Source organism: Lepidochelys olivacea (assembly GCF_965140295.1).
Source record: "Lepidochelys olivacea isolate rLepOli2 genome assembly, chromosome: 16".
In the NCBI taxonomy this organism is placed as follows: domain Eukaryota; kingdom Metazoa; phylum Chordata; order Testudines; family Cheloniidae; genus Lepidochelys; species Lepidochelys olivacea.
Genome location: NC_140426.1, coordinates 15645445 through 15671628, shown reverse-complemented (window position 1 = coordinate 15671628; position 26184 = coordinate 15645445). Strand labels below are relative to the sequence as shown.

At 42.8% G+C, this 26184-nt stretch overlaps 1 protein-coding gene and 1 long non-coding RNA gene across 2 annotated transcripts; one reads left to right on the top strand and one right to left on the bottom strand.

Moving 5' to 3' along the window:
• Positions 1-1103: 1103 nt before the first annotated feature.
• On the bottom strand, positions 1104-22732 carry DOLPP1 (dolichyldiphosphatase 1). Its single transcript, XM_084649740.1, has 8 exons — positions 22577-22732; positions 14662-14762; positions 9554-9638; positions 9179-9278; positions 8097-8195; positions 5007-5135; positions 3940-4029; positions 1104-3228 (listed from the first exon to the last, which is right to left on the bottom strand). Exons 1-8 carry the CDS (start codon positions 22650-22652, stop codon positions 3192-3194), a joined length of 717 nt encoding a protein of 238 aa, XP_084505866.1. The 5' UTR covers positions 22653-22732; the 3' UTR covers positions 1104-3191.
• Positions 22675-24934, top strand: LOC311531897. Its single transcript, XR_014714302.1, has 2 exons — positions 22675-22763; positions 24209-24934. It is a non-coding gene; the product is annotated as an uncharacterized lncRNA (long non-coding RNA).
• Positions 24935-26184: the final 1250 nt, after the last annotated feature.

Here is a 26184-nt window from a genome sequence, read left to right as displayed (position 1 = left end):
GAAGCCCAGTCTACACTTAAAACTTACATCAATATAGCTACAGCATGCAGGCATATGAAAAATCCACACTGCTGAACACCGTAGCTATGGTGACCTAACTCCTTCTGTAGACAGAGCTAGAAAGATGGAAGAATGCTCCTATCAGTCATTTAGGTGGAGTTCCTACAGCAATGGGGAAAAAACCATTCCCTTGCTGTAGTCTGAATCTATGCTAGAGTTACAGCAGCATAGCTATGGTGCCACAGCTATACTGCTGAAGCAGCCATAGTATAAAAGGCCAGAGAAAGCAGATGGCAGGAACTGTGCTGGAGAAGCATAGGGCTGTTTCCCCAACCACAGGCTGCAGACCACTGGCTTGATGGTGCTATCAAGTTGTAGGGTTTAATGCACTGTGTCACTGTAGACAAACACTGCCAGAGCCACAGAGTATGTTAATCATTAGAAAATAAAGTAAATGTCGTTTTTAAGGTGACTTTTCCACTTCTCTAGGATGACAGTCTCTCTGAAAGAGGTGAGGGATGTGTTAATTACCTTTGAAGCAATTTACATTTTTTGCCTCAGCTTTGGGAAATGACTCAACTGCCCCCCCCCTTTTTTTTTTAAGTGAGGGAGAAGAATGGTGGTACATTTTATTTATTTGGCTCTGCTTTTCAGTTGGTGGTTAGAAGAAAAAGAATCAATGAGTACTGCATTCTACTCTGGTGCTTAACTCATTACTACACTACCCTATTACCTAGCTACCTTAGCTACTCGCACTTCCTTTCCCCCCCTCTCTCTCACCTACCCATGGCCTTTTTTAATGAAATAGTTATGGGCCTGAGCTAATGCCCATTAAAGTCACAGCCCATAGCTCAAAAAGAGAGAGAGATCAGCCCAGCCAAAGTGCTTTTATGAGGAATAAAAGTGCTATTTTATGTGCAAATGCACTAGAAATCTCAGTATGGAGAGTTCATATTAGATCACTCCAATGAGTGCTAAATTAGAGAAATTTATTGTAATAGACAAAAATTCCCCATATCCTTAGTTTAAAAAAAAAAAAAATCTAAAGAACTGCTGCTACAGAGAAAGATATATTCAGTTTAGAACAAGTATGTTTTAAAAGGTTTTCATTCTTAATCACTACATTACAATAAAAGGCCTATCTCCTCCTGGGCCAAATTCTAGGATGAGGATAAAATAGGTTCTATAGCACGCACACACACACACACGGATCATGGCAAGAGGAGCAGATGAAATCTTTAAAATGCTGTTTTTAAATTAAGGTGGCAGAAAAATACAGATGATCAGATATGAGCCAAAAATCACATCTTGCATCAGTACATACCAATGAGTTTTCTATGAAGCCTCAATAGCTTTTTAATGGAAGCTAGTAAAATATGCCGCAAGACAGAGATGGGCATGCATAGTCACCAACCCTCTGTACAGGTGACAATATCAGACAGATGCTAACATACTCCTCTTTTGACCCAGCTTGGTAGCTGTACTTGCCCTGGCCTTCCCCTGTTATGAAACTTCAAGGCAATTGTACCGTTAGTCTCTCCACCTTGTTGCTGAACTTCATTGTAATGTCTTGATTATAGGCTAAAAAGTGCAATAGAACAGTCTTTGCACAGCCATGAAGTACATTCAGGATGCACTGCTGACTCACTGTTAGTATAGTCTTCTCAAACCATTTACCAGCCTATTGCAGAGGATCTAAGTACTGGCAGAGTCGAAGAGGCTGTCAGATATCCTATCACAGGAGAATGGTACCCAAACATCTAGCAGCAGAACTTACTGTCCGGAGCTCCAGACTAAGGAAGTTCATCACTTGAAAAACAGTCAAAATGAAAAAGGAAGGAGAAATGAAAGTCCTTACAAAGTAAGGGCAAGATCCCTTACGAGTTATGCATTCTAGGTAGCTGGTGCAGACTTTTGCAATAGTCTTGACTACTGCAGAACCCAAAACAAATCAGCATGACCCATGGAAATGTTTGCCAGGGTTAAAACTTACTGCCTCATTTCAGCAGTAACCTGTGTTTGAATCTAACTGGACTCTCCAAAAGTAATTCATGCAGTGCTAAAGCCAGACATCAGCACTCACCAAATTTTTATTTTTATAAAAAGTTTACTGATGGCTGAAAAGCTCAATGGGAAGATTCATTATCAGAAAGAGGGTTTAGGGCAGAGACTGATCATACAAACTTTTAATACCAGTAAAAGCTTTTTTTAATGACTTTGGGGTAATCCTTAAAAGCATGGAGTTGTGCCTTAACTAGCAGTTATTTAAACTTAATCATGGTGTCCTTAATCAATAACAGAGTCTGGCTTAAGATCAGCAACAAAAACTGTAGAGGTCCCAGCAGCTCTAGGGTCATAAAAGTACAAAAGGAAGAGGGAGTGAAGGGATATTTAATGCGTATACCAAGTTATTGACACCTAAAAAGAAGAGGGCCTGGGTAAAACAACCTGGCTAATTACACAACAGGAGCAGCAGTGAAAAAAAAAAAAATTAGTGTATTTTAGGCTTTCCTCTGTGTTTTAACCCCCACACCCCAGGTGGTATCCGTGCAGGCTTGCGCACAGGAATGTCACTAGTGTTTGAAAGCAAATCTTTAAGTAGCTTCTTTATATCCTTACAAAGTGCAGTGGGAATTTATTTCGATCTCCCAACTGTTGCAGAAAGGAAAGAAATACCTCTTCCTCTCTTGCTTAAGCCATCCTGCCTCCCCCCCCTCCCCCCCCGCAAATTAAAACCCCTGAATTAGGCAAGACCTAATTTTGGTTTTGTCTTCTTCCAAACACACAATCCATGCATCACCCACCCCAAAAATAATAGTTCAATTAAAAAAAATAAATAAGTGTGTATATTTCATGCTGCAAAAAAAGTCACAGAAATAGGATGTTTTTTTTGGTTCTCCCTCCCCCAAACAAGCCATCAAGTATTTTCTCCCCCCTCCCGCGACTCAGACACGATGGTACATTCCAACTGGCAATGTGCATTTGTGTAGTAAATGAGGTTCTGCTCCTGCATGGTCCCACATGCATCAGGGAGCATCCAGCTAGCTGCAAAAGCCAGAGCAAAGGCCTCCAGGCTTTGAGTATGGTCCCTGCCTGTTCCTTTGGTCCATCTGTGAAGACTCCTTGCTGCTCCCAGGTCTGTACTTTTGTCCTTCTCCATTAAGTCCTGCATTCTGTTCCCATGCCTTGAGTCACTGGAGCTTCGTACCTAGCTTGCGCTGTCTGTTTCTGCAATGAGAACGTAGAGGTGGCAGAGTGAGGTAGATCCCCATCACCAGACATAGCACATTCCTTGGCTAAAGAGGTGGGAGGAATAAAATGAGCTGGATAGACCAGACCACCACATCCGATGTCAAGAGTGCTCATTCCCCATTTTTACAGGCTCAGGTCTGCAATAACCAGAGGGTCTGTAGGTCACAACTGAAGTGCATTAGCAAGGTGTATGTGAGAGACTAGATGTAGTTACACAGTGGCTACCTTATTGTGATTCCCTTTTTATGGAATACCAAATTCACCTCACACAGCACAAAATGGAGACTTACCACTCCAGATGATTCTGCTCAAGTTATACACTTTACTGCATCCAGAGGGACCCTTTACAACACGGTTACAACATTTGGTTTCTCCCCTACTGCTGCAGTCCCCTATGTCTTTGTGTTTGGAATCATTTGTACTTGTTTATCATTTTTTCCCATTTCATACTGATTATATTTTAACGATACACTCTATTAAAGTCAACCCACAATTTGGTCTCTTTTCACACTCTATATTATCCAGTCCATAAAAGCTATCCACATCAGCTACTTTAATTTTCATACATAAATAAAATAATCACAAGGTAAATCACAAGATACAGGTAAATAAACCATTACCCTATTAGTGCATGTAACAGCTTAGATACACCTCCCTGTGTGCAGAACCTCCTACCATCCTGCTTACCTTGCCTCTGCTCTGGTGACTGTGTATTCAAACCACAGGATGTTGGGAATGAGGCTGGTATCTCTGATTAAAAAGAACTCTGAAGCTGGCCTAAAATTAACAAGGTTTGGGGGAGAAAAAGAGGGGCAGAGAATTAAAACATTTTCTTTCCTAATTCTGATAAGCCATGGAGGAAATCGTGTGGAATTTAACACTGCTACCTGCAAGGCAAACCTGGACAGGTTTTGTGTATTTAGAAAACAGCAATATATAAGTTTACCAGGAAAAGTGCCATTTTCCCTCCCTTATTAGAAAGGTTTCTAGTCTAGTTAAATTTAAATTGCCATTTCACTTTATTTGCATTTTTTTGTTTGGTGTAGGTAAGAAGAGATCTGACCCATTGGAATCAGCCTTTCCATTACAGTGCGTTTGGAGAAATGGATGGGGAGGTCAGGAAGTAGCAGTTCCTGGAGGTACTATCTCATAACACTGGGCAATCCTCTAGCACCTTTCTTCCAAGGATCTCAAAGTACTTTATGAACAATTAAGCCTCACAATTCCTCCTCCCCAAAAAGGTAGGGAAGTATTATCCCCATTTTACAGATGGATAAAATGGTGGCACAAGTTAGTTAAATGATTTGCTCATGGTCACATAGGGAGTCAGTAAACAGAGCAAGAAACAGAATCTAGGAGTCCCTATTCCGCGTCCCCTGCTCTAACCTCTAGACCATTGGGAAACTGTGCACAGTTTAAACCCCTTTACATGGGGGTTGCATTCCTATAGAACATCATAACAATCATTTGGTTTTACGGACTGAAGTATCCCATGATTGGTTTTCTTACACCATATGGTATAAATTCTCTATCCCTGTACAGGTTGAATAGGACTTTACTCCCTTGCAAGGGTGTCATGCTGCTCCAGATACCAGTAGGTTAAGCACATTTCAAGAGGTAAACACTGTTGTGGCCCCTTTCGTGGCACACAGAGTAAACTTGAGGCATACAGTGCTGGACAAGTATCTGATTCTGCAGGAGGGTGAGGTCTTGGGGGATTAAAACAGACACAAAATAGCATAAAAGGTTTTTACCATGCAGCTATCTTTGGGAACAAAGGAGTTAAGATCTCCTGTGTGAATGCAAACCAGGCTATGGCCATGATGCTTCCTGCAACACCTCCATATAAGACCTGGCTCCAGGTGTGGTAGAGCAGATAGACCCTTCAGAGGAAACAAGAAAGGAAAATTACCGGAGACAGGATTTCAAACAAAATGAGGGCGTCACACAGCTGGATACAGCGTTTTACAGGCCCCTATAAAGGCCAGAGCAAGGTTATCTTCCAGATGTGAAACAGCCAAGTGGCACCTATTTAAAAGATATTGAAATCATAAAAATGTAGGCCTGGAAGGGCCCTTGAGAGATCATGCATCCCATCCTCCCATGCTGAGGCAAACGAGTATACATCGACTATCCCTGCAAGGTGTTTATCCAAACTGTTCTAAGAAAACGCACAGGATGGGGATTCCACAATCTCCCTTGGTAACCTATTTCTTGCTTTAACTATCCCTATAGTTAGAAGGCTTTTCCTAATATCTAATCTAAATCTCCCCTGCTACGGATTAAGCTGATTACTTCTTGTCCGATCTTCAGCGAACATGAAGAACTGATCACCGTCCCCTTTGTAATAGCTATTAACATATCTAAAGATCCCTGAACATATTGTCTGGTGCTCCCTCCTAGTCTTTTCTCAAGACTAAATATGCCTTTTTTAAACATTTCCTCATAGATCAGGTTTTCTAAACCTTCTATCATTTTTGTTACTCCCTTCTGGTCTCTTTCCAGTTTGTCCACATCTTTCTTAAAGTGCTGTGCCTAATAATGGATCCAGCACTCCAGCTGAGGCCTCACCAGTGCTGACTAAAGTAGAAAAACTACTTTCTAGGTCTTGCATACGTCACTCCTGTTAATATAATTTGGGGGTGTATTAGCCTTCTTCGCAACTGCACCACACTGTTAGCTCTTATTTAATTTGTGATCCACTATAACCTCTCAGATCCTTTTCTGCAGTAATACTGCCTAGACCAGGGGTGGGCAAACTTTTTGGCCCAAGAGCCACTTTGGGGTTGCGCAACTGTATGAGGGCCAGGTAGGGAAGGCTGTGCCTCCCTAAACAGCCTGGCCCACACCCCCTATCCATCCCCTCCCACTTCCCGCCCCTCTCAGAATCTGACCCATCCAACCACTCCTGCTCCTTGACCTCTGACTGCCCAGTCCCAGGACACCCCACCCCTAACCGCCCCCCGGGACCTCAATCCTTTTCCAACCCCTCCCTGCTCCCTGACTGCCATGACCCTTATCCACAACCCCGCCCCTAACCGCCCCCTGGGACTCCACCCCCTATCCGACACCCCCTGCTCTCCCCTTTCCCTAACTGTCCCCCCCCCGCCAAATCTCCATCCCATAAAACCACCCCCTCCTCCCGGTCTCCTGACTGCCCCTCAAAACCCCCTGCCCCTTATCCAACCCCCCCTCTTCCCTCCGCCTTACCATGCTGGAGCCAGCCAGCATGACTGCGGGGGAGGGGCCGGGAGCTAGCCTCCCCCGCCGGGAGCTCAGAGACCGGGCAGGACAGTCCCACGGGCCGTAGTTTGCCCAACTCTGGCCTAGACAGTTAATTCCAATTTTGTAGTTGTGCACTGAATTTTTCCTTCCTAAGTGTATACTTTGCTCTTGTCTTTATTGAATTTCATTTTATTGAATTCAGACCAATTCTCCAATTTGTCAAGGTCATTTTTAGTTCTAATTCTGTCTTCCAAACTGCCTGCAGCCCCTTCCAACTTGGTGTCATCTGCAAATTTTATAAGCATACTCTCCGCTCATTATCCAAGTCACTAAAAATACTGAATAGCACCAAGACCCAGGACTGTACTCTGTGGGAGCCCATGAGATACGCCCTCTCAGTTTGACAGCAAGCCATTGATAACTATTCTGAGTATGGTTTTTCAACCAGTTGTGCACCACCTAATGGTTTCATCTAGACCGTATTTCCATAGTTTGCTTAGGAGAATGTCATGTGGGACTGTGTCAAAAGCCTTATTAAAAATTGAGATCTATTACATCTTTTGCTTCCCCCCATCCACTAATGGATAATCAGGAAACAACTTAGACCCTTCTGTGTACATAAATTTCTGTTTAGGAATACTCCTAAATCTGAGAAGCCCAATATCTAAGAAGGTGTCTACATGTTTCTCACAGTAGAAGTTCAGATTGGCTGGGGGCCTGTTGCTGTTGATCCCAGGAGAGAATTTTTCCAGAGCCAGCCGCAGGTCAACTTGCTCCTTCAGTAACTCTCTGAAGCCTGGGTTTAAAGGCTTTCAGAATATATAGCATGATGGGAACTTGTTTTGTCATGGTTTTTGCTGACCTTAAATTTAGCAGAATGAAGGCTTCATTGCTGTAGACAGAGTACAGTTTTTTACTGGTAGTGGTCACAATAGTAATGATATATTAGATTATCCTGGCACATAGACACTACTCACACAGACTAAGTCTGTTCATACTGCAAGATGACTGAAGCCAAACAATTGTGACTACATTTAGACTGACTCTACAAGAAGTCATTTCAGTCAATATTAAATACTTCACACGCTGCAAAAGGTACTGGCCCGTGACCTAGCTCAATGCTTTTATGGATTAGTGCAGAAAAGGGATGAGGTAGACAAAATGACTCTGTCCATATCCTGGACATGGAGGCCAGAGAGAATGGGGAGGGAACACTGGTCTTCAGTTTTGCAGATCCACGTGTGAAGACAGAGATTCAGGGCTCAATGCAAGTCCCTTCCCATCTATGGCCAACTCTCTTCACAATGATCCAGCCTCCACATAGCTGGGTTTGCAGCCATGGGGCCCCAGTGCAATCATATAAGCTTAAAACCACCCATTGGACTGCAATTTTTGAAGTGACTATTGAGGGACATAACTAGACCAGGAAAAAAAATCAAGAGAAAATGAAAGAGCTCCCATTCTGAAGAGTCCCTGGTAACATAGGACTCTCTTAGCCCTTGGTATTTCTGGCACAGTTATCAAGAACTGAACCACAAATGGAGGAGGATAAAGTGCTGCCAAAAACCCACAAGGCCAAGGATTAGTACAAAAGAGTAAGACAAATGGCTGTTCCATACCTACTATATGAGACTAGAAAGGCCACCGTGACAAGGCAGATGGACAGCACATGTCGCCACAGTAAATCCAGAAACCTGGCATTGTTTGTTTGGTGCATTCTGGAAAAAAAATGAGACGGGGAAAAAGCCATTAGTGCAGTGGAAAAGAGAGGGTGTTAGGGAGCGGAACAGTCCCTATATCCCACGCCTCCAAATTACAGTGACCTAAAGAAGACATAGCCTTCATTGATGTCATGGATAACCTGTTAACACCGCAGTGCTGATGTATCCAACTGCTGCCAAGAGGATGCAAGTGAGAAAGCCCGACCCCAGTGTCCAGGTGTTAATGGAGATCACTACAAAGGGAGCCAATGTGCCCATGGTACCATAGAGTGCATATGCAACCATCTTGCCTCAGATCTCCTTATAGCTGCCCACTTGTACAGGATAGGAGAGTTGTCTGGTCTCTTGTCTGCTCCTCCATATTATAGAGCTGCAGGAGGTAGCCACAGCTGAGCAAAGAGGACTTCAGAAGGGGAGCCCCACATCAGAGAATGCAAGCCTAGCACCAGGCAGCAGAGACAAACCATGAATGGGTCATGCGAGAGGGCAGCAGGAATCACTGGAGAGATTGCAAGGACAAACTCACTAATACAAGGGAGAAGAGCCCCATGAGAAGATAGCTCCTCTCTTTCTCTCTCGCCTCCTTCCTAGTTCCCCAATTGCATTTCAGCATGGATTTTGGCAGTCTTGCAATTTAGCATGATTCAAAAGAGATTGTGTCAGCAGTCATATTCCAATGGACTCATGCTATGGGAGCGATGGCATCAGGGGCCTCCTTCCCTTCACTCTTGCTTTCCCCTCCTTAATCAACATTCTCAGGCAGCAGCAGAGCCCATAGCCCTATATTCAATTTGGGATGAACTCACTCCAGAGGGAATCCCACCCACCACAGAACAGATTGCAAAGGTCCTGGAATTCAGCTCTACCTACAGGAATCAACTGAATAGAAGGAAAGGCATGCCACCAGCAGGTAGCCACCCATTCCAAATGCCCCAGAGGTCAAAGTGTAAAACAGCCAAAACCTAATGAAGAAGCTTCACCTTAAATAAAGAAACAGGAACGAGTAAACAGAGAAAAACCACATAAACTGAGAGTGACTGGATGGCATCCCGTATTTTGTAGTCACTGTTGAATGGGCTTCTGGGAAGAGAAGAAAAAACGGTATGCTCAATACACAGCAATTGCCCGAACACTTCAAAGATCCAGCCAGGTCAGTGTTTGGCTGAGTGTGTGAATTTACAATACATTTATCTGATCATCTGGACTGTAAGCCCCCCTTCCCAACCCCCAGGTGAATGTGCAAACACAACATACCAGACCTGAGACAAAACCACCTTCAACCCAATTATTGTCACCACAGTTCAAAGATAATTCATGTACCCGCTCTTTCCCCCAAGCCACCAGGCCATACTTACCTTCACAGGGCCGTGGCTCACGGATAATATTCTTTATTAGCCAGTTCACTCCTTCGTTGAATGCCAGCCCCCCTAAGAAAGATATCTGTGAAAGAGATAATTGTGTCAGCCTATGACCCTGCATCCATCCCTCAGCTTCCCACTGTGTCATCTCAAGTGTGATGCATCTCATCAAGCCTTTGCGACGAATTTTCCTTAAAGGGACATGGTCAACTTAAAACAAAACCACGCTTTCTCTCTGACTTTTTTTTTTTTTTTAAACTACTACAGTTGTAAGTAACACTGAAGATTACTCTAACCAAAAGAGTATATATTCAGTTTCCCCTGTTTGTGGGAGTCTTTCACAGAGCAACAGAAGAGAAAAGAATAAAACAGAAAATATTGGCAGAGGGACTCCAAGAGTAGTGTCATAGCTGGAATTTTTTTTTTTATTTGCCTAGATTTTAAATTGACAATACATCTTCAACTGTTTGCTGCAGGCCAACAGTGGGAGCACATATGATGCCGTTGGTATGCTCTGCTTAAAAGGGCGGCTTATTTTATTTTTCCTCTTTAGTGAACATCATAAAGAAAATAATCATCATCCTGAAGCTGTTCCCCACAAATTTCTAACATCTTTAAAGGCAAGGCATTCTCTGGGCCTGGCCAGATTATAAAAACATAGTATCAATTTCACTCTGTAGTCCAGAATACTTCTTCCCTCTCTTAGCCCTAGCATCCTGGCCAAATTCCAATCTGCGTAATCGTATTCTGCCACCCTAAATTCCTCCTCTAGTTTCAAATAGTTATGGGATTTTTCACTTCCTGAGCTAAACTGTGGGTCAGTATATTGTGTGCTGCTGAAGAGCTGTCACATTCCAACCCAATGGTGGCTCCTTTCTATAGGTAGAATTAGTAATCAGCATTAACACTAACACTTGCTCACACTTTTATTACTAGCCAGTTTTCAGTTGCTTATAACTTTGTTGAACGCTGGCAATTCAGGCTTGTTCTCTGCTCAGGTTGCAGGTTTTGTTTTTAAATTTAAACAAACACAGATCAGCCATTTCAGAAAATGAGACTGGGGGAGAAAGGTAGGAAAAAAACATGTTAACTTTGGCTCAATTAACGGTTTCTCCGAAGAGCTCTAGCACTTCCACATTTGGAGCAGGAAGGCGAGATCTGCCAGGGAATGGTCCTGGACTCAGAGAGGTACCTTTTGCTTTCTCTATGAAAATCTACAGATACATGGACGAGTTATAAGCCTCCGGGCTTTGCCATTTGCACAAAATCAGTAGAGAGCGGTAGCGATTTGCTGCTACAATCTCGAACATCCCATCTGCACTGAGAATACGACAGCCCTACAGAGCTTTTTTAACATGGTATCTGAACTGAGCATGCTACCAGGCAGAGCTAGAGCTCTGGACAGAGGACAATGTGGCATCTGCCCACTGCCCCTCTGGACTGAGCGAGAGGAGGAGGTGTCTTCCCCAGTTTAGAGAAACAGCATTCCTTCACAGCACCCATTCCTCCTTGGCCGGTGCAGCAAGAGCTCCCCATTACAATTCAATTTAATTTTGCCATTGGAGGAAGGTGTTCTGGGCACCACCAGGACAGCATTAGTTTTAGTCTCAGATCTACTACCTGGTGTGCTTATAATTCTTTGCACTCCACATGCTGCAAAAAACAACATTAGGAAATGCCAAAATTAAGGTTGTTTATGCAACCTTAATTCAGCCTCCTCGTTCATACCCTTCATGATACGGTCTTTAATTACGTCATCACATACTGTTTGTTTTAGAGGCTCCCTGCCTCATTCACTGCACAGGAGAGACAGCGGATGAGGCAGAGGGTTGCAAGAAGAGAAAGAGTATGTTATTTTGTGTTTCAGGCCTCCACTAGGCCCCAGTACAGCTTGGTCTATTCCTGACTTGGCTCTGGACTTCCTATCATAATAAATACAACCCCCTTGTGCATGCAAAGATTTCATGGAGAAATCTTATTTTTGAATGCTTTACCTTGCAACTGTAAAAAATCTTAAAAGAATGTTAAACTGTAACATGTATGTACAGGTCAAGTGCAGTGGCAGTTTAATACCTGGTGCTTCATCTATCAAGGCACCATAACCTCTCCTAGCAAGGGGATGGATGCAACAAGCCTTTTCCATCTCTATGATCTTTACTGTATTATATAGACACTATATATATATATAAAATGTACACATTATACAATATATCCCACGCTACCTATATCTCTCCCAGAAGGTCCCAAAATACTTACCTTACAATCTCTCTCCATGTGGGGGGGGGGGGTGTTTTGGGATCTTCTGGGATGAAAGGCACCATATAAAGATCAGCCCTAAATTCACTTACGGAAGCTAGATTCACTGTCCTAAAACGGTCTTCTATTTACAGAGCAGATACAACACAGACAGTGGCAATGCAAGCTCCCCCCCACATGCATATCCCCTGCCAAAGTGCCCCAATCTTCAGCAGGTATCACCTCTAGAAATGAAAGACACTTTCAGTCTTTATGACCTATTCGATCTTCTGTATTTCTGCTGATTGCTAAAATGGGGAGGCCAATTTGTGCCTAATCTGATTTTTTTTTTTTATGACAAAGAAAACTGCCCATTAGAAATTGGACTGGAATGATCAATTCAGGTCACAAAGGCTTCCAAGAAGCCTTTAGATTGTTATGACTTTCAGAAGCTACTTCCTTGGGCTGCAATCACACTAGTAACCTAGAGGTTTCATTACTAATCCCCTGAGCCATTCAGTTCCCATGACAGTGTTGCTTTATATAAACACAGCAATATCAGAAACCTGATGTCATAATCCTGTTACTAACTCCATTTCACCTGTCTGTTTACAAAAGGCAAATATTATGAATGGCTTGTAATCCCTTGTATGGAATGTACTCAGCCATCCCATCCTAGCTACTTGTCAGGACAAACAGCAGAGACCTTGTGGCATGCTGTGTCGTGAAAAGACTAGCTTCTGGTCAGGACAGAAGTAGGAGTCACACACACACAGATGAAATGGGCCTTGCAGGCATACTGCTTCCCCTGGGAAATTGTGGGGAAGCGCTCTTTCACTCAGCCTGATTTCCAGAGGTCATAGAATATCAGGGTTGGAAGGGACCTCAGGAGGTCATCTAGTCCAACCCCTGCTCAAAAGCAGGACCCATCCCCAATTAAATCATCCCAGCCAGGGCTTTGTCAAGCCTGACCTTAAAAACTTCTAAGGAAGGAGATTCCACCACCTCCCTAGGCAAAGCATTCCAGTGTTTCACCACCCTCCTAGTGAAAAATTTTTTCCTAATATCCAACCTAAACCTCCCCCACTGCAACTTGAGACCATTACTCCTTGTCTTGTCCTCTTCCACCACTGAGAATAGTCTAGAACCATGCTCTCTGGAACCACTTCTCAGGTAGTTGAAAGCAGCTATCAAATCCCCCCTCATTCTTCTCTTCCGCAGACTAAACAATCCCGGTTCCCTCAGCCTCTCCTCATAAGTCACGTGTTCCAGTCCCCTAATCATTTTTGTTGCCCTTCGCTGGACTCTTTCCAATTTTTCCACATCCTTCTTGTAGTGTGGGGCCCAAAACTGGACACAGTACTCCAGATGAGGCCTCACCAATGTCGAATAGAGGGGGACGATCACATCCCTCGATCTGCTCGCTATGCCCCTACTTATACATCCCAAAATGCTATTGGCCTTCTTGGCAACAAGGGCACACTGCTGACTCATATCCAGCTTCTCGTCCGTTGTCACCCCTAGGTCCTTTTCCGCAGAACTGCTGCCTAGCCATTCGGTCCCTAGTCTGTAGCTGTGCATTGGGTTCTTCCATCCTAAGTGCAGAACCCTGCACTTATCCTTATTGAACCTCATCAGATTTCTTTTGGCCCAATCCTCCAATTTGTCTAGGTCCCTCTGTATCCTATCCCTGCCCTCCAGCGTATCTACCACTCCTCCCAGTTTAGTACGCTCCGCAAATTTGCTGAGAGTGCAATCCACACCATCCTCCAGATCATTTATGAAGATATTGAACAAAACCGGCCCCAGGACCGACCCCTGGGGCACTCCACTTGACACTGGCTGCCAACTAGACATGGAGGTCCTGAATACTCACAACACCAGATGGACTTGTGAGCGCTCACACTCCCAAAAATCTGACCCTTAACGACTAAGATGACAGCCAAGGCTGCCACTTATTGAAACTGGCATCAGAGTCGGTGCTCTTCATAGATTAATGCAAACATACAGCACCAAGACAATGACATGGGGAAACCCATTTAGAAAAGAATCTGAAAAATAAAATCACTTAAACATTGGGTAATAAAGCTTCACAACCTCTCCGGGAGAAAAATAAGAGATACAAGAATCACTTCATCCTCCATCAAAATGCAGCCAATCTTAGACAGACGTCTAACAGAACAAGGGAACATGACAAACAGCTGAGAAAAAGTGAAGAATATTGTATCCAGCTGACACCACAGGGACAATTTAGAGAGGCCAAACATAATTATCCAGACTGAAGTTCAGCCAGTGTACTACTGTTGACACCTCCTCATTTTACAAAAAGTATCAATGACCACAAGTGATCAGGACCCATGTTTACATCTCATCCAAGAGACAGCACCTCCATCAGCACAACCCTTCCCAAAGTCATGCTAAAGGCACTTGTTCACTACTGTCACAGAGGGGAAAGTGCATCCCACAGAATTACAAATACCATCTCCTGCAGCACATGGGGTATTCTTCCTATTCTTGTATCTCCTGTTCATCCTGCATGACCCAAGAGCTCATGGGATCACAGCAATAATAATGATATTAAAGACCCACTTCAGTTTCTCATAAAGACAGGCAGAAAATTTGCAACAGTCACTGAAATGTATGGCATGTCCTGGTCCAGGAATTCAGGGAAGGGACACTATAGGGCAAGACAGGGCAGTGAACTAAGGCTTGACAGTAATTCAAAAGTATCACAATTAATTGTGCTTTCCTCTCGGCAAAGAGGTCACATTTGTTATGCTAGCTCTGCAATGGCAAATCTCTCCTGCCCTCACCTCCCTTCTCGTGTCTCCTGCCATGTGAAGTACCTGGGGTGGAAGAGGAAGACTCACCGTATGAAGCTCTCTCTTGAATATGATGAGTGTAACAAAGCCGACTATGATGAAAATTGGACAGAGACTCAAGTAGGCTAAGAGCTGACCAGAGAAATCACCTGTGGAAGCAAATGAGAGAAACAAATCAGCCTGCATTTTGTGTGTGCTTGCTTGCCATAGAGACTGCCGTTTGCTAGCACTTCAGAGCTCACTGACAGCAAAGGTGTGAGTTCACTAGATCAATGGCCTAGCATTATATGGCAGACCCAGGCTCCATTCCTTGGACTCAGCATTTCATCCCAAGTGCTCACAGGGACTGAAGGTGCTGAAGAGCAAGAATGGCAGTTATTAGCTTCAGGATTGGGACCAAAGGGAAATGAAATGAGCCTAGCATAATTCAACTGCAATTTCTGTCTGCCAGTTTACAACAGATATTGAGAGTCTGAGTAGTTTCCCACCTAGACAGCCTCCAATAGCTAGAGTTGGGAAGCTGCATTACAGAATCTCACAGAGGAAAATAAAGTGTCTCAAGAGCCATCTGGGATGGCTTTGGATAGAATAGATCGGGGTAGACAGATGTCAGAGGTGAAGAATGGCAATACATGGTACACACTATATGACTCAGTCCAAATCACCCTTGCCTATTGGCCAAAGCACCATATCTATTTGTTTACTTAAAAGAACATGTGTTCCACACGAACTCTTTTGGAAAAGGTAAGCATAGGCTCAAAGCAAACAGGAAATCACAAAGCTATTTTGCTCCAAGATCAGCTTCTCACCAGAAGAGTTTTTCAATTTTATTTTTAATAGAAGATATTGTAAAAGATACATAAACCAGCAGCATCATTTGAAAATGCCAATCATCATTGCAGAGAGTCAATATGAAACTCACAGGGGAAAAGACGTGCCAAAAGGCTTTGCTACAGTGGAGATATTTTTGAAGGAGGACACTAAAAACGCTACCCTGGTATCAACTGAATCAAGAGACGGTCACAGCCATTTAATGCTAGTCTCCAAAAGACAGCAAAATCCTTCCTGTCTCACCACATGGCCACAGAAGGATCAATCCCCATCACTAAGCACCTGATCCCTCCCGCCTACCAGCTAAGAAAAGAGGATATTTCTGTATGACTAAATACCTGATTCCTTCCTAAATCAATTCCACTTCCTTCCACTGTATAATACAGAACTTCTTCCCCAACACACACTAGTTGCCTCATTTTGAGCTGAGCAGCATTTGACGTGATGAACTTTAACTTCAATGCCTGAACAAAAGTATTCTCACTGTTACAAAAGTTCACATTGCTGGGTGTATTGCCAGATGGTTGTACACACGGTGCATACTCGCTTCCCATGGCAGGTTCTGTGTCACTTACAACTAGGAAGCACCAAGAGCATCAACACCAAGAGAATGGGCTGAAGAGTTTCATTCTGCAAAACCAATGGGAATTTGGAATTATTTGCAGAAGAGCCCTAAAAAATTCTTTTGTTTTGAATTTAACCTGGGGTCCCTTAATAGATCTTTGGCTCAATGACCTTGTGCAGTCATTAACACCAATGCAAAGTGGGTTTCAGATGCTATCAGATCAGAATGGTAATGTTTTATGCCGACTTTGCACTGGTGTAAGGGACAGCACAAGGTGCCAGAAAACAGAGAATCAGGCTCCTTGTGTCTAAACACTGATCAAGAACTACATAAATGCAAGAGGAAATCCACCTTAAGTGACTGTTAACGTCAGATGCCCTGAGAATTTTAGACTACTGGACAATCAAAATTGCACTGAAGTCTTGGGTAAGCTTTCAAGTAGTCTCGATTCAAGGATTATATATTAGAGATGGTCTCTAGTTCAGGGATCATTGTTTATCGCAGCATTTACTTTGCTAATCTGTAGTACATGCAAATTTTAAAATTTGATTAGACTAAAATACTGTAAAATTAATTTAAAAAAATAAAGAAATTGCAGACAATTTTTACTTTGTTTTCTCAGGAGGGACTATATTTCTCCCACAGATGGTGTAAGAATATCTCTACAGGCAGTTGGTCTTAGATAAAGTCACAGTGGACACAAAGTAGAACTACAGAGAGCATAACAAAAGATTCTACCAATATCACATAGTAGAACCAATACAAGTCAACTAGTCAGTAATGGCTGGTGACCTGCAGAAGAACCTGAGGCCAAAATCCATGAACCAGAACCTCAGACACAGAATGCTGTAGAGAAGTATAACAGGAATCATCTACTCAGGTAATCTGAATCCTGTTTGAAAAATCTGTTCAGCACTTGGAACTAGAGCTGTCAAGCAATTAAAAAAATTAATTGTGCTTAATCTTGCTATTAAACAACAATAGAATACCATTTATTTAAATATTTTTGGATGTTTTCTACATTTTCAAATATATTGATTTCAATTACAACACAGAATACAAAGTGTATAGTGCTCGCTTTATATTTATTTTTGATTACAGATAGTTGCACTGTAAAAAAAACAAATAGTATTTTTCAATTCACCTAATACAAGTACTGTAGTGCAATCTCTTTATCATGAAAGTTGAACTTACAAATGTAGAATTATGTACAAAAAAACCTGCATTCAAAAATAAAACAAACAATGTAAAACTTTATAGAGCCTACAAGTCCACTCAGTCCTACTTCTTGTTCAGCCAGTCACTCAGACAATTTTTTTTTTATATTTGCAGGAGATAATACTGCCCACTTCTTGTTTATAATGTCACCTAAAAGTGAGAACAGGCATTTGCATGGCATTGTTGTAGCCAGCGTTGCAAGATATTTACGTGCCAGATGCGCTAAAGATTCATATGTCCCTTCATGCTTCAACCACCATTCCAGAGGACCTGCGTCCATGCTGTTGACGGAGTCTGCTCGATAACAATCCAAAGCAGTGTGGACAGATGCATGTTCATTTTCATTATCTGAGTGAGATGCCACCAGCAGAAGGTTGATTTTCTTTTTTGGTGGTTCAGGTTCTTGTAGTTTCTGCAATGGAGTGTTGCTCTTTTAAGACTTCTGAAAGCATGCTCCACACCTCATCCCTCTCAGATTTTGGAAGGCACTTCTCTTAAACCTTGGATCCAGTGCTGTAGCTATCTTTAGAAATCTGATATTGGAACATTCTTTGTGTTTTGTCAAATTTGCAGTGAAAATGTTCTTAAATCAAACAACATATGCTGGGTCATCATCCGAGACTACCATAACACAAAATATATGGCAGAATGCAGGTAAAACCATGGATCAAGAGACATACAATTCTCCTCCACGGAGTTCAGTCACAAATTTAATGAACACATTTTTTTTTTAATAAGCATCATCAGCATGGAAGCATTTCCTCTGGAATGGTGGTCAAAGCATGAAGGGGCATATAAATGTTTAGCATATCTGGCACATAAATACCTTGCAGTGCTGGCTACAAAAGTGCCATGTGAACACTTCTTCTCACTTTCAGGTGACATTGTAAATAAGAAGCAGGCACCAGTATCTCCCGCAAATGTAAACAAACTTGTTTCTTTTAGCGATTGGCTGAACAAGAAATAGGACTGAGTGGACTTGTAGGCTCTAAAAAGTTTTACATTGTTTTGTTATGGAGTGCAGTTACGTAACCAAAATCAATCAATCTACATTTGTAAGTTGCACTTTCACGATAAAGAGATTGCACTACAGTACTAGTATGAGGTGAATTGAAAAATACTATTTCTTTTGTCATTTTTATAGTGCAAATATTTATAATCAAAAGTAATATAAAGTGAGCATTGTATACTTTGCATTGTGTTGTAATTGAAATCAATATATTTGAAAATGTAGAAAAACATCCAAAAATATTTAATAAATTTCAATTGGTATTCTATTGTTTATCAGTGCAATTAAAACTGTGATTAATCACGATTAAATTTTTTGATCACGATTAATTGTTTTGAATTAATCGCGTGAGTTAACTGTGATTACTCGACAGCCCTACTTGGAACAGAGCAGTGCTATCATATATTAAACACTATTAATACCAGCAGGGTTCTAGCACAGCCATATTCTAAAGCCATACTACAGAGTAGACTATGTAGGTGGATAGATACTTAAGTAGTGATGTGTTGACTGTGAGTGATTGTTTCTGGCCTTGCTCTCAGGAAAGAGAGACCCTGCCTGTCCACACTGGTCAAGTAAACCATGCTAGAAACCTGCTACACCAATAATGTACTCACTAGTTTAGTAGATGGTTGTAGCTAGTGCAGTTCTGATCCAACGGAGGAAAGGGCTTTAAATCTTCGATGGATAATGCATTGGGGGCAGAAGGGGAATCTGAGAAAACAAGGCCAGCTATGTTTATATCATAATGTTTTCAAGTTTTAGAAGTGGCACAAGTAGATAATATATTATCTAGTCTTACAGAAGTTTATTCCAAGGAAAAAATTAATAAGCGGCTAAAAAAATGAAGTGCTTCCATGGACCTGGTTTAAAAACAAGACTATGCAACTATTTTTGACTTTTCCCACTCCCCAAACCTCTAATAGCTTAAAGGGGATGGAATAGGGTTGATAAGAAGAATGAATCCATGAAAAATAAAAAACAAGAACTCAATGTTGAGTTTTATTTTAACTCAAACATTCCTGAGAGCATTTTGGGCTCAAGAACCAAAAGATTAAACTGATTATTTTAAGTTATCCAGAATGCAAATGGATGAAGCAGCAGTTATGGTGAAAAACACATTCGATTTTCTACATTAGCCTCTGGCCACATTTATATATTTATTTTAAAGTATGATTTTTACCCAGCATCCTTTTGGCACTGACTGGAAAGATCTGAGGTTTACCACGTTAGCATAACCTGAATGCAACGTGAAAATATGAATTAATGGCACTGTTACCACATCCTATCAGAGTCTTGTTTTACCGCCGCCACCACTGTTTCCTATAGAAATGTCTATTTGTGGCAGCGCTGTTTATCACACAAACTTGCGGAAAAAGAAGCCACCCACAGACATGTCGGTTACATGATATGAATACTTTCCACTCCATCAATACTTTCTACACTGATGAAAAATGCATGAAGTGTTGTCCCTTGTCTTATTTTTCATGGGACTGTCCATATCCTGCCAGTACAACTTGCAGGACATTAAGAAAAGTCTCAAGCTCTCTTTGAGGATGATGTGATGCTGTGGCATGACAAGGTTCACATCACAACGTGACACATTTCTGCTGGAAGACCAAGCTTAAAGCACTAAGATATGAAAGAAGCATTGGCTCTGAAGAGCTACCGTCCCAGCAGAAGTCACAATAAAGAAAGTGGAAGAATAAAAATTCTTATAGAACATACAGTCAGTTAGTTAAGTAGCAACAACTAAGTGCTAAACAAATATTTTTAAAATGTGTGTGCACAACCTTTTGCTTATATGCCTTATTTAATTATACATACTAATTTTGCTAGTGCCCAGCATCACCTAAACATGTTTAGCTTCTCAAAGACTGAATTTTTAAAAGGGTGCTTTACGCAAAGAAACTAGAAAATTCTCCATATGTCATAGGTACAGGAGTTGCTATGCCACATCTTTCTACACCAAGGACAATTTCTCAAAACAGAGCCTCTTACAGACACCTCCCTTCATTTTTCTTGAAGAAACGAGAAGTCACAGATCCTTAAAAATCCCAGTTGTCCTGAAGAAAAACATGCACACATGCTTATTTAACACCAACAGACCCTGGTCGTCAGCAGGCAGGATAGAACCTAGGACCTCTGGAGCTTAGTGCATGAGCCTCTGCTGCATAAGTTAAAAGCCAACTGGCTGTTAGCTAAGGCTGTAGAGCAGGCAGACACACACACTCACACACTCTCTCTCGTGGTCTCAGTGCCACTAGATGGGACAGAACACCAGACCCAGAAGGTGTGTAGGTTACACTTACATGCACACATACCAGGAACTGAATGTTTCTCTAATGGAATTCACCCTGCAGACAGAATTTTAAGGTTCCAGGACTATACATGAAAGTGATATTGGGACAGCATTAAGACAAGCTGAAAAAAAAAAGATCTGCTTTAATACAATGGGAATAGCTGCTGAGTTATGTCTCACCATTATGTTTCTGTGCTGTTTATTTCTCCTTCCGGCATGCAGGATTTTACATTTATTAGTAAAAACTCTTTGACTGGTGCTTGCAGCCACCACTGCTCCTATCTCTCCAGGCCTCTTTGCAGTTTTCTTCTGTCACAGTGTGTTTGCTACTTCTCCAAATTAGATGCAATGTGGTAAATGATCACTCTTGAATTACACCAGAGGAACACTCAACAAAGACATGGAGCAGCTACACCAGGGGTAGAGAAAAGCTGTTTGGTCAAAAAGTTCCCTCTGGAAACTCTGGACTAGAATACAAAACCAGGGAGCATCATTTTTTGGCAACTGAAAGACAGGATGGCAGGTCTCCAGCCACATTAAAGCTCTCCTGAGACGAGAGATTTTAAAGGACCATTGCCACAGTGCATCAGACTACTGCGTCTTCAGGAAGAATTTTAGGAGAGCATATAATTACTAAATTGGAATTTCACCAGGTCATGCAAGCTAACACTCTGTCACCAAAAATAAACAAAACAAATAAATAATTAAAAAAAAAACCCACCACCACCAGAGGTGCTGTTTAGAGAAATTCAAAGTACCGACCCAACCTGCCCTTGCAAGCTGCAGAGAACTATTATCATCATAACACAAAATAGGCTGGACTGCGAGCACGCAATGTCAAAAGACAATATGGGATCTCACTGAATGACAATGATGCAACAGCTGGGAAAGGATCTGTCCTGGGAGGTTAACAGCTGTTGAAGGGACTTTGACAGCTGCCCTTCTAAGTACTACTCAAGTCCCCAAATCAAGCCCTGTAAAAGTTTCCAAGCAGGGAGCCCAGAGGCTGTAATCTGCACATCTCCCACCAGGGAATGCATGCTATCATGAAAAGAAAAGGAGTACTTGTGGCATCCTTAGAGACTAACCAATTTATTTGAGCATAAGCTTTCGTGAGCTACAGCTCACTTCATCGGAGCTTATGCTCAAATAAATTTGTTAGTCTCTAAGGTGCCACAAGTATTCCTTTTCTTTTTGCGAATACAGACTAACACGGCTGCTACTCTGAAACATGCTATCATGATCTGACAAAGTTCAACACCTCCAAAAATACTGTCTACTTACACAGTCCTGCCTACCCAGAACACACTAAAAATAATCCTGAAAACTATTTCAGGACCAGGATAACATCACTGCAGCACCACAAAACAATACTTCTCTCAGTCATGACAGCATCATAATATGGGGTCATTGCATCCCAGCTTCTCTGTGCCACTAAGGCAACTCTACACCAGGGCAACTCAGAACACAACAAGGGAGAAGGGTGACACAGTGATGTCCTGACACAGCAACACCATGACACAGGAGTACTGTGAAGTGATGCTGCAACCTCCTGTTGTAAGAGGAGAGGTGCACCCTTGGTGTTAGCACATGGCAGTGACATCATAACAAAGAATAACGAGAACACACTGTAACGAGAGATGGCAAGACAAGGCAGCAATGTGGAGGGGTGACATGGCGACACACCTCAAGGCATTGACACGCCATGATCCCCAGGAGCCTGCTGCAGGGGGGCTGAAGCAGGTCCCCTGGGACCCCGTCACCTCCATGCACTCAGCAACCCCTGCCCTGAGGCTAGAAGTCCAGAGCCTGGGGTATGCACATGCGCAATATGGAGCACGCAGGGCTCACTATCTGGTAGTAAATCCCGCAGCACCAGTGCGCATGCGCGACCCTCCGGCCCTGAGCTGTTGTTCAGTGGCTCACTATTTGGCAACTGCCACCGGGCGCTGGGACCCCATTCACCCTGAGCTGAGAACTGCCCACTCGCGCGGAACCGGCACCACGGAGGCTGTAAAGGTATTCAAGCGAGCTTTACCTGCAAGATACTCGACATGGGTGAGGGAGACCGGGCGCCAGGGAGCGGGAAGCGAGCACTCTCCGACTGCGGCCATTTTACCCGGATACCGGGCCGGGCCGCCACAGCCAATCGGAACGCATGCAAGAGGCGGAGCGGCCAATGGGCGGGGAGATAAATCTGGATTACCAATGGCTAGGCGCAGCAGGTGAGACGCCAACCAATCAATAAAAACCTAATTAAATATCCAATCCAGGGAGCGCGATAGCCAATGAGATGTCCGCACTACTGTCCAATCCAAGCGAGACACAGGTAGCTATAGTCCCAATCAGGATAAAGGCGGGGGTTATAATGTTTTATCATTGGTGAACAAAATTATGCAGATTAACCAATCAGCAGGTGGTCTTGGTCTCATTCTTAGCCAATCAGATGTTTGGATGGTGGTGGATAAGGGGTCTAAGGGGTGAGGGGGCAAGCTGGCAATTTTGAGTTAAAATGGCTTCCTCGCCCCTCCCCCAACCCAAGCAGGGCAAAAGCCTTTCACTCAATGGGGGTAGTTCTCAAAGAGCAGCCTTATGAGATATGAGGCCATGAGTACAAGAGAGGCCCAGAATTACCTCAGCTGGTAGTCCTATTGACAGAAAATGGGGGAATAGGGGCATTTAGCTCAGCCCCCGCCCCATTGATAGGGAATGCGGGGACTAGGACCAGAGTTAACTCACCCCCAGGCTCACTGACAGAAAACAGGGGAATGGGGGGTTGAGTTACCTCACCCACATCCCACAGACAGAAACAGGGGTTTGGGGATCAGGACCAGAGTTAATTCACCCCCAGTTCCATTGGTAGAAAATGGGACCTGAGGGAATGAATCCAGGAGTTGCCTCCTTCATGGGTCCTGTTGACAGATAATGGATCTAGTGGCCAGGGGCTCTGGCTTGCTTCCCTGGGTGGTCCTGTTGCCAAAAAATGGGGAGACAACAGAAGGAAATGGGGCTGTGAGTTTTCTCTCCCTGGACCTGAAAAAAAGAGAAGGGGAATGGAGGCCTCTTGCCCTACTGTCAAAATCGAGGGCTCGGGAAACTATGGCAAAAGTTACCTTCCCTCTCCAGGCCCAGAAAAGGAAGCTGGGTTAACTGGGGAATGAGCATCTGTTTCCACTGTCAGAAAAGAGGTTGGAGAATTGGGACATGCGTTGCCCCTTCCTCTGCTGCCCAAAATGTGTCGGAGACAAGAGTAGAGAAGAAAATGAGTTGTTTTGGGGGGAAGCTGGGGTAGCTTCTACAACTCATGGCTTGCAAGTGGTGGAGACTCCCCATAAGTGCAGGGTCACAACCAGCCCTTACTTGTGGGGAAGACTGGTGAAGATAGCGCAGCTGGGAAACCTGGGGAGTGAATATGAGAGCAGTCATGGTGGTGTGCTGCACAGCTTCATTTTGATCTGAGAGTACAGTCACACACACTAAACTGCTGTGGGAACTCATGAATTAATATCATGCCAAGGAACCACCCTTTGAAACAAGAGTCTGCTAGCAGCAAGCAGGGCAGACTAGAAGTGTGGGAGGTATGTGTCAGTGGGAACAAGTAGTTAGAGCTGAAATATGCCACTCAGACTGCGGGGTGATTTTAATTGATCTATTATTTATTTTTCTGCAGAAAGATGGTTGATTGACAAATTCCTACATGTACTGAAACTACCCATTTTATCAGTATTTGGCAACATGGAGAATACGGAATTCCTCTTTATGATCAGACACAGTGGACTATAATTACATCCACATCTACTTTATAGCTTTGCAAGTAATGATAATTTCCTGAGTGGCACTAAAAAAGGAAATGTGAGCAGTAAGGGATTTAGTACTGTCACTTTAACGGAGAACAGGGTGCTGCTGCCATCATGTGCCAGCAATGCCCCTCTGCTATGTACATTGGCCAAAAGGGACAGTCTCTACGCAAAAGCCAGTCGGAGAGCATTTCAATCTCTCTGGACACTCAATAACAGATTTAAAAGTGGCTATTCTTCAACAAAAAAACTTCAAAAACAGTCTTCAACGAGAAAGTCTGGAGCTGGAATTAATTTGCAAACTGGACACCATCAAATTAGGCCTGAATAAAGACTGGGAGTGGCTGGGTCACTACAAAAAGTAATTTTCCCTCTGTTGATATTCACCCCTTCTTGTCAACTGTTGGGAATGGGCCGCATCCACCCTGATTGAATTGGCCTCGTTAGCACTGACCTCCCCACTTGGTAAAGCAACTCCCATCTTTTCATGTGCTGTATATTTATACCTGCCGACTGTATTTTTCACTCCATGCATCCGGTGAAGTGGGTTATAGCCCACGAAAACTTATGCCCAGATAAATTTGTTCGTCTCTAAGGTGCCACAAGGACTCCTCATTTTTTTCTTCTGTATTTGTGCACGTTAAACACCACTCACTTGGAAGTCCTGGGTAGGGAGAAGAATACAAAGGGTATGTGTTACATCAAAAGAGGTGTATGTACTGGAAGCATTTGCACAAGGAAACTTGTGAAGAGAAAATTTCAGGAATGGTAAGGTCACTCAAGTTAAAAGCTGCAAAGAAAATGGGCCTGTGCATGTAACGTTTCTTACTAGACTGTGGAGGAAGTCGGAAACCTGGCTAAGCCAGCCCAGATAAGAGCAGAGCGGTTTTTGGTTTATTTTTGTTGTTGTTTGATGGCAGCCAAATAATGTATGGATTCGTTCAGATCTACCCCGGATCATGTTCAACTAAATCTTTTAAATATTTTATTTAGGGACAGGAGAACTACTCCTTTCTCTTTACAGCTATAATGTAACTAGTTTCAGGTGGAGATTATGATCCTGCCCAATTAATTTAAACAGTGGATCCCTCGCTTGGCTTTCCAAGAGAAAAGGTAGCAATTGTAGATAACAGGCACTCTCTATTGAGAGTAGATGTTTACTACAAAAGTTAGGTCTTCAAAAGTCTGAATTAAGGAAGTGTGAAGGATTTTCCTTTCGCCACTAGAAAAGGAGTACTTTTGGCACCTTAGAGACTAACCAATTTATTTGAGCATAATGCATCTGATGAAGTGAGCTGTAGCTCACAAAAGCTTATGCTCAAATAAATTGGTTAGTCTCGAAGGTGCCACAAGTACTCCTTTTCTTTTTGCGAATACAGACTAACACGACTGCTACTCTGAAACCTTTTGCCACTGAAAGCCAAACAGATCCTGTTCTTCCAGAAATAATTAAAATGTTTTCCAGTCAAAGACTTGTCAGTTTATATTTACAATGTGACAAGCAGTGAAACCTCTCTTGGACATCATTTAGTACTAGAGGTACTTCAATGAGAATGTTTAGTGGAAAGGAAACTAGCAATTTTAAATCAGTAAATGATACAATAAGTGCTCCTATTCCTTATCAAGCACCTCTGAGCAGGCTTGGACACAATGGGGTTCTCACAGTAATCCAATATTCAACAGGAAAATATTAATGTTTTAGAAGTATCAAGTAATCCTCAGTATCCCTGTAAGAGGGCCTTCATCATAATTCAGCCAAGCATTATTCACAGTGTACAGATGGGAAGACTGTAGCACAGCACTTTAGGGATTTGTCCCTATCTCTAAGAAGCTAGGACTAGAACCCAAT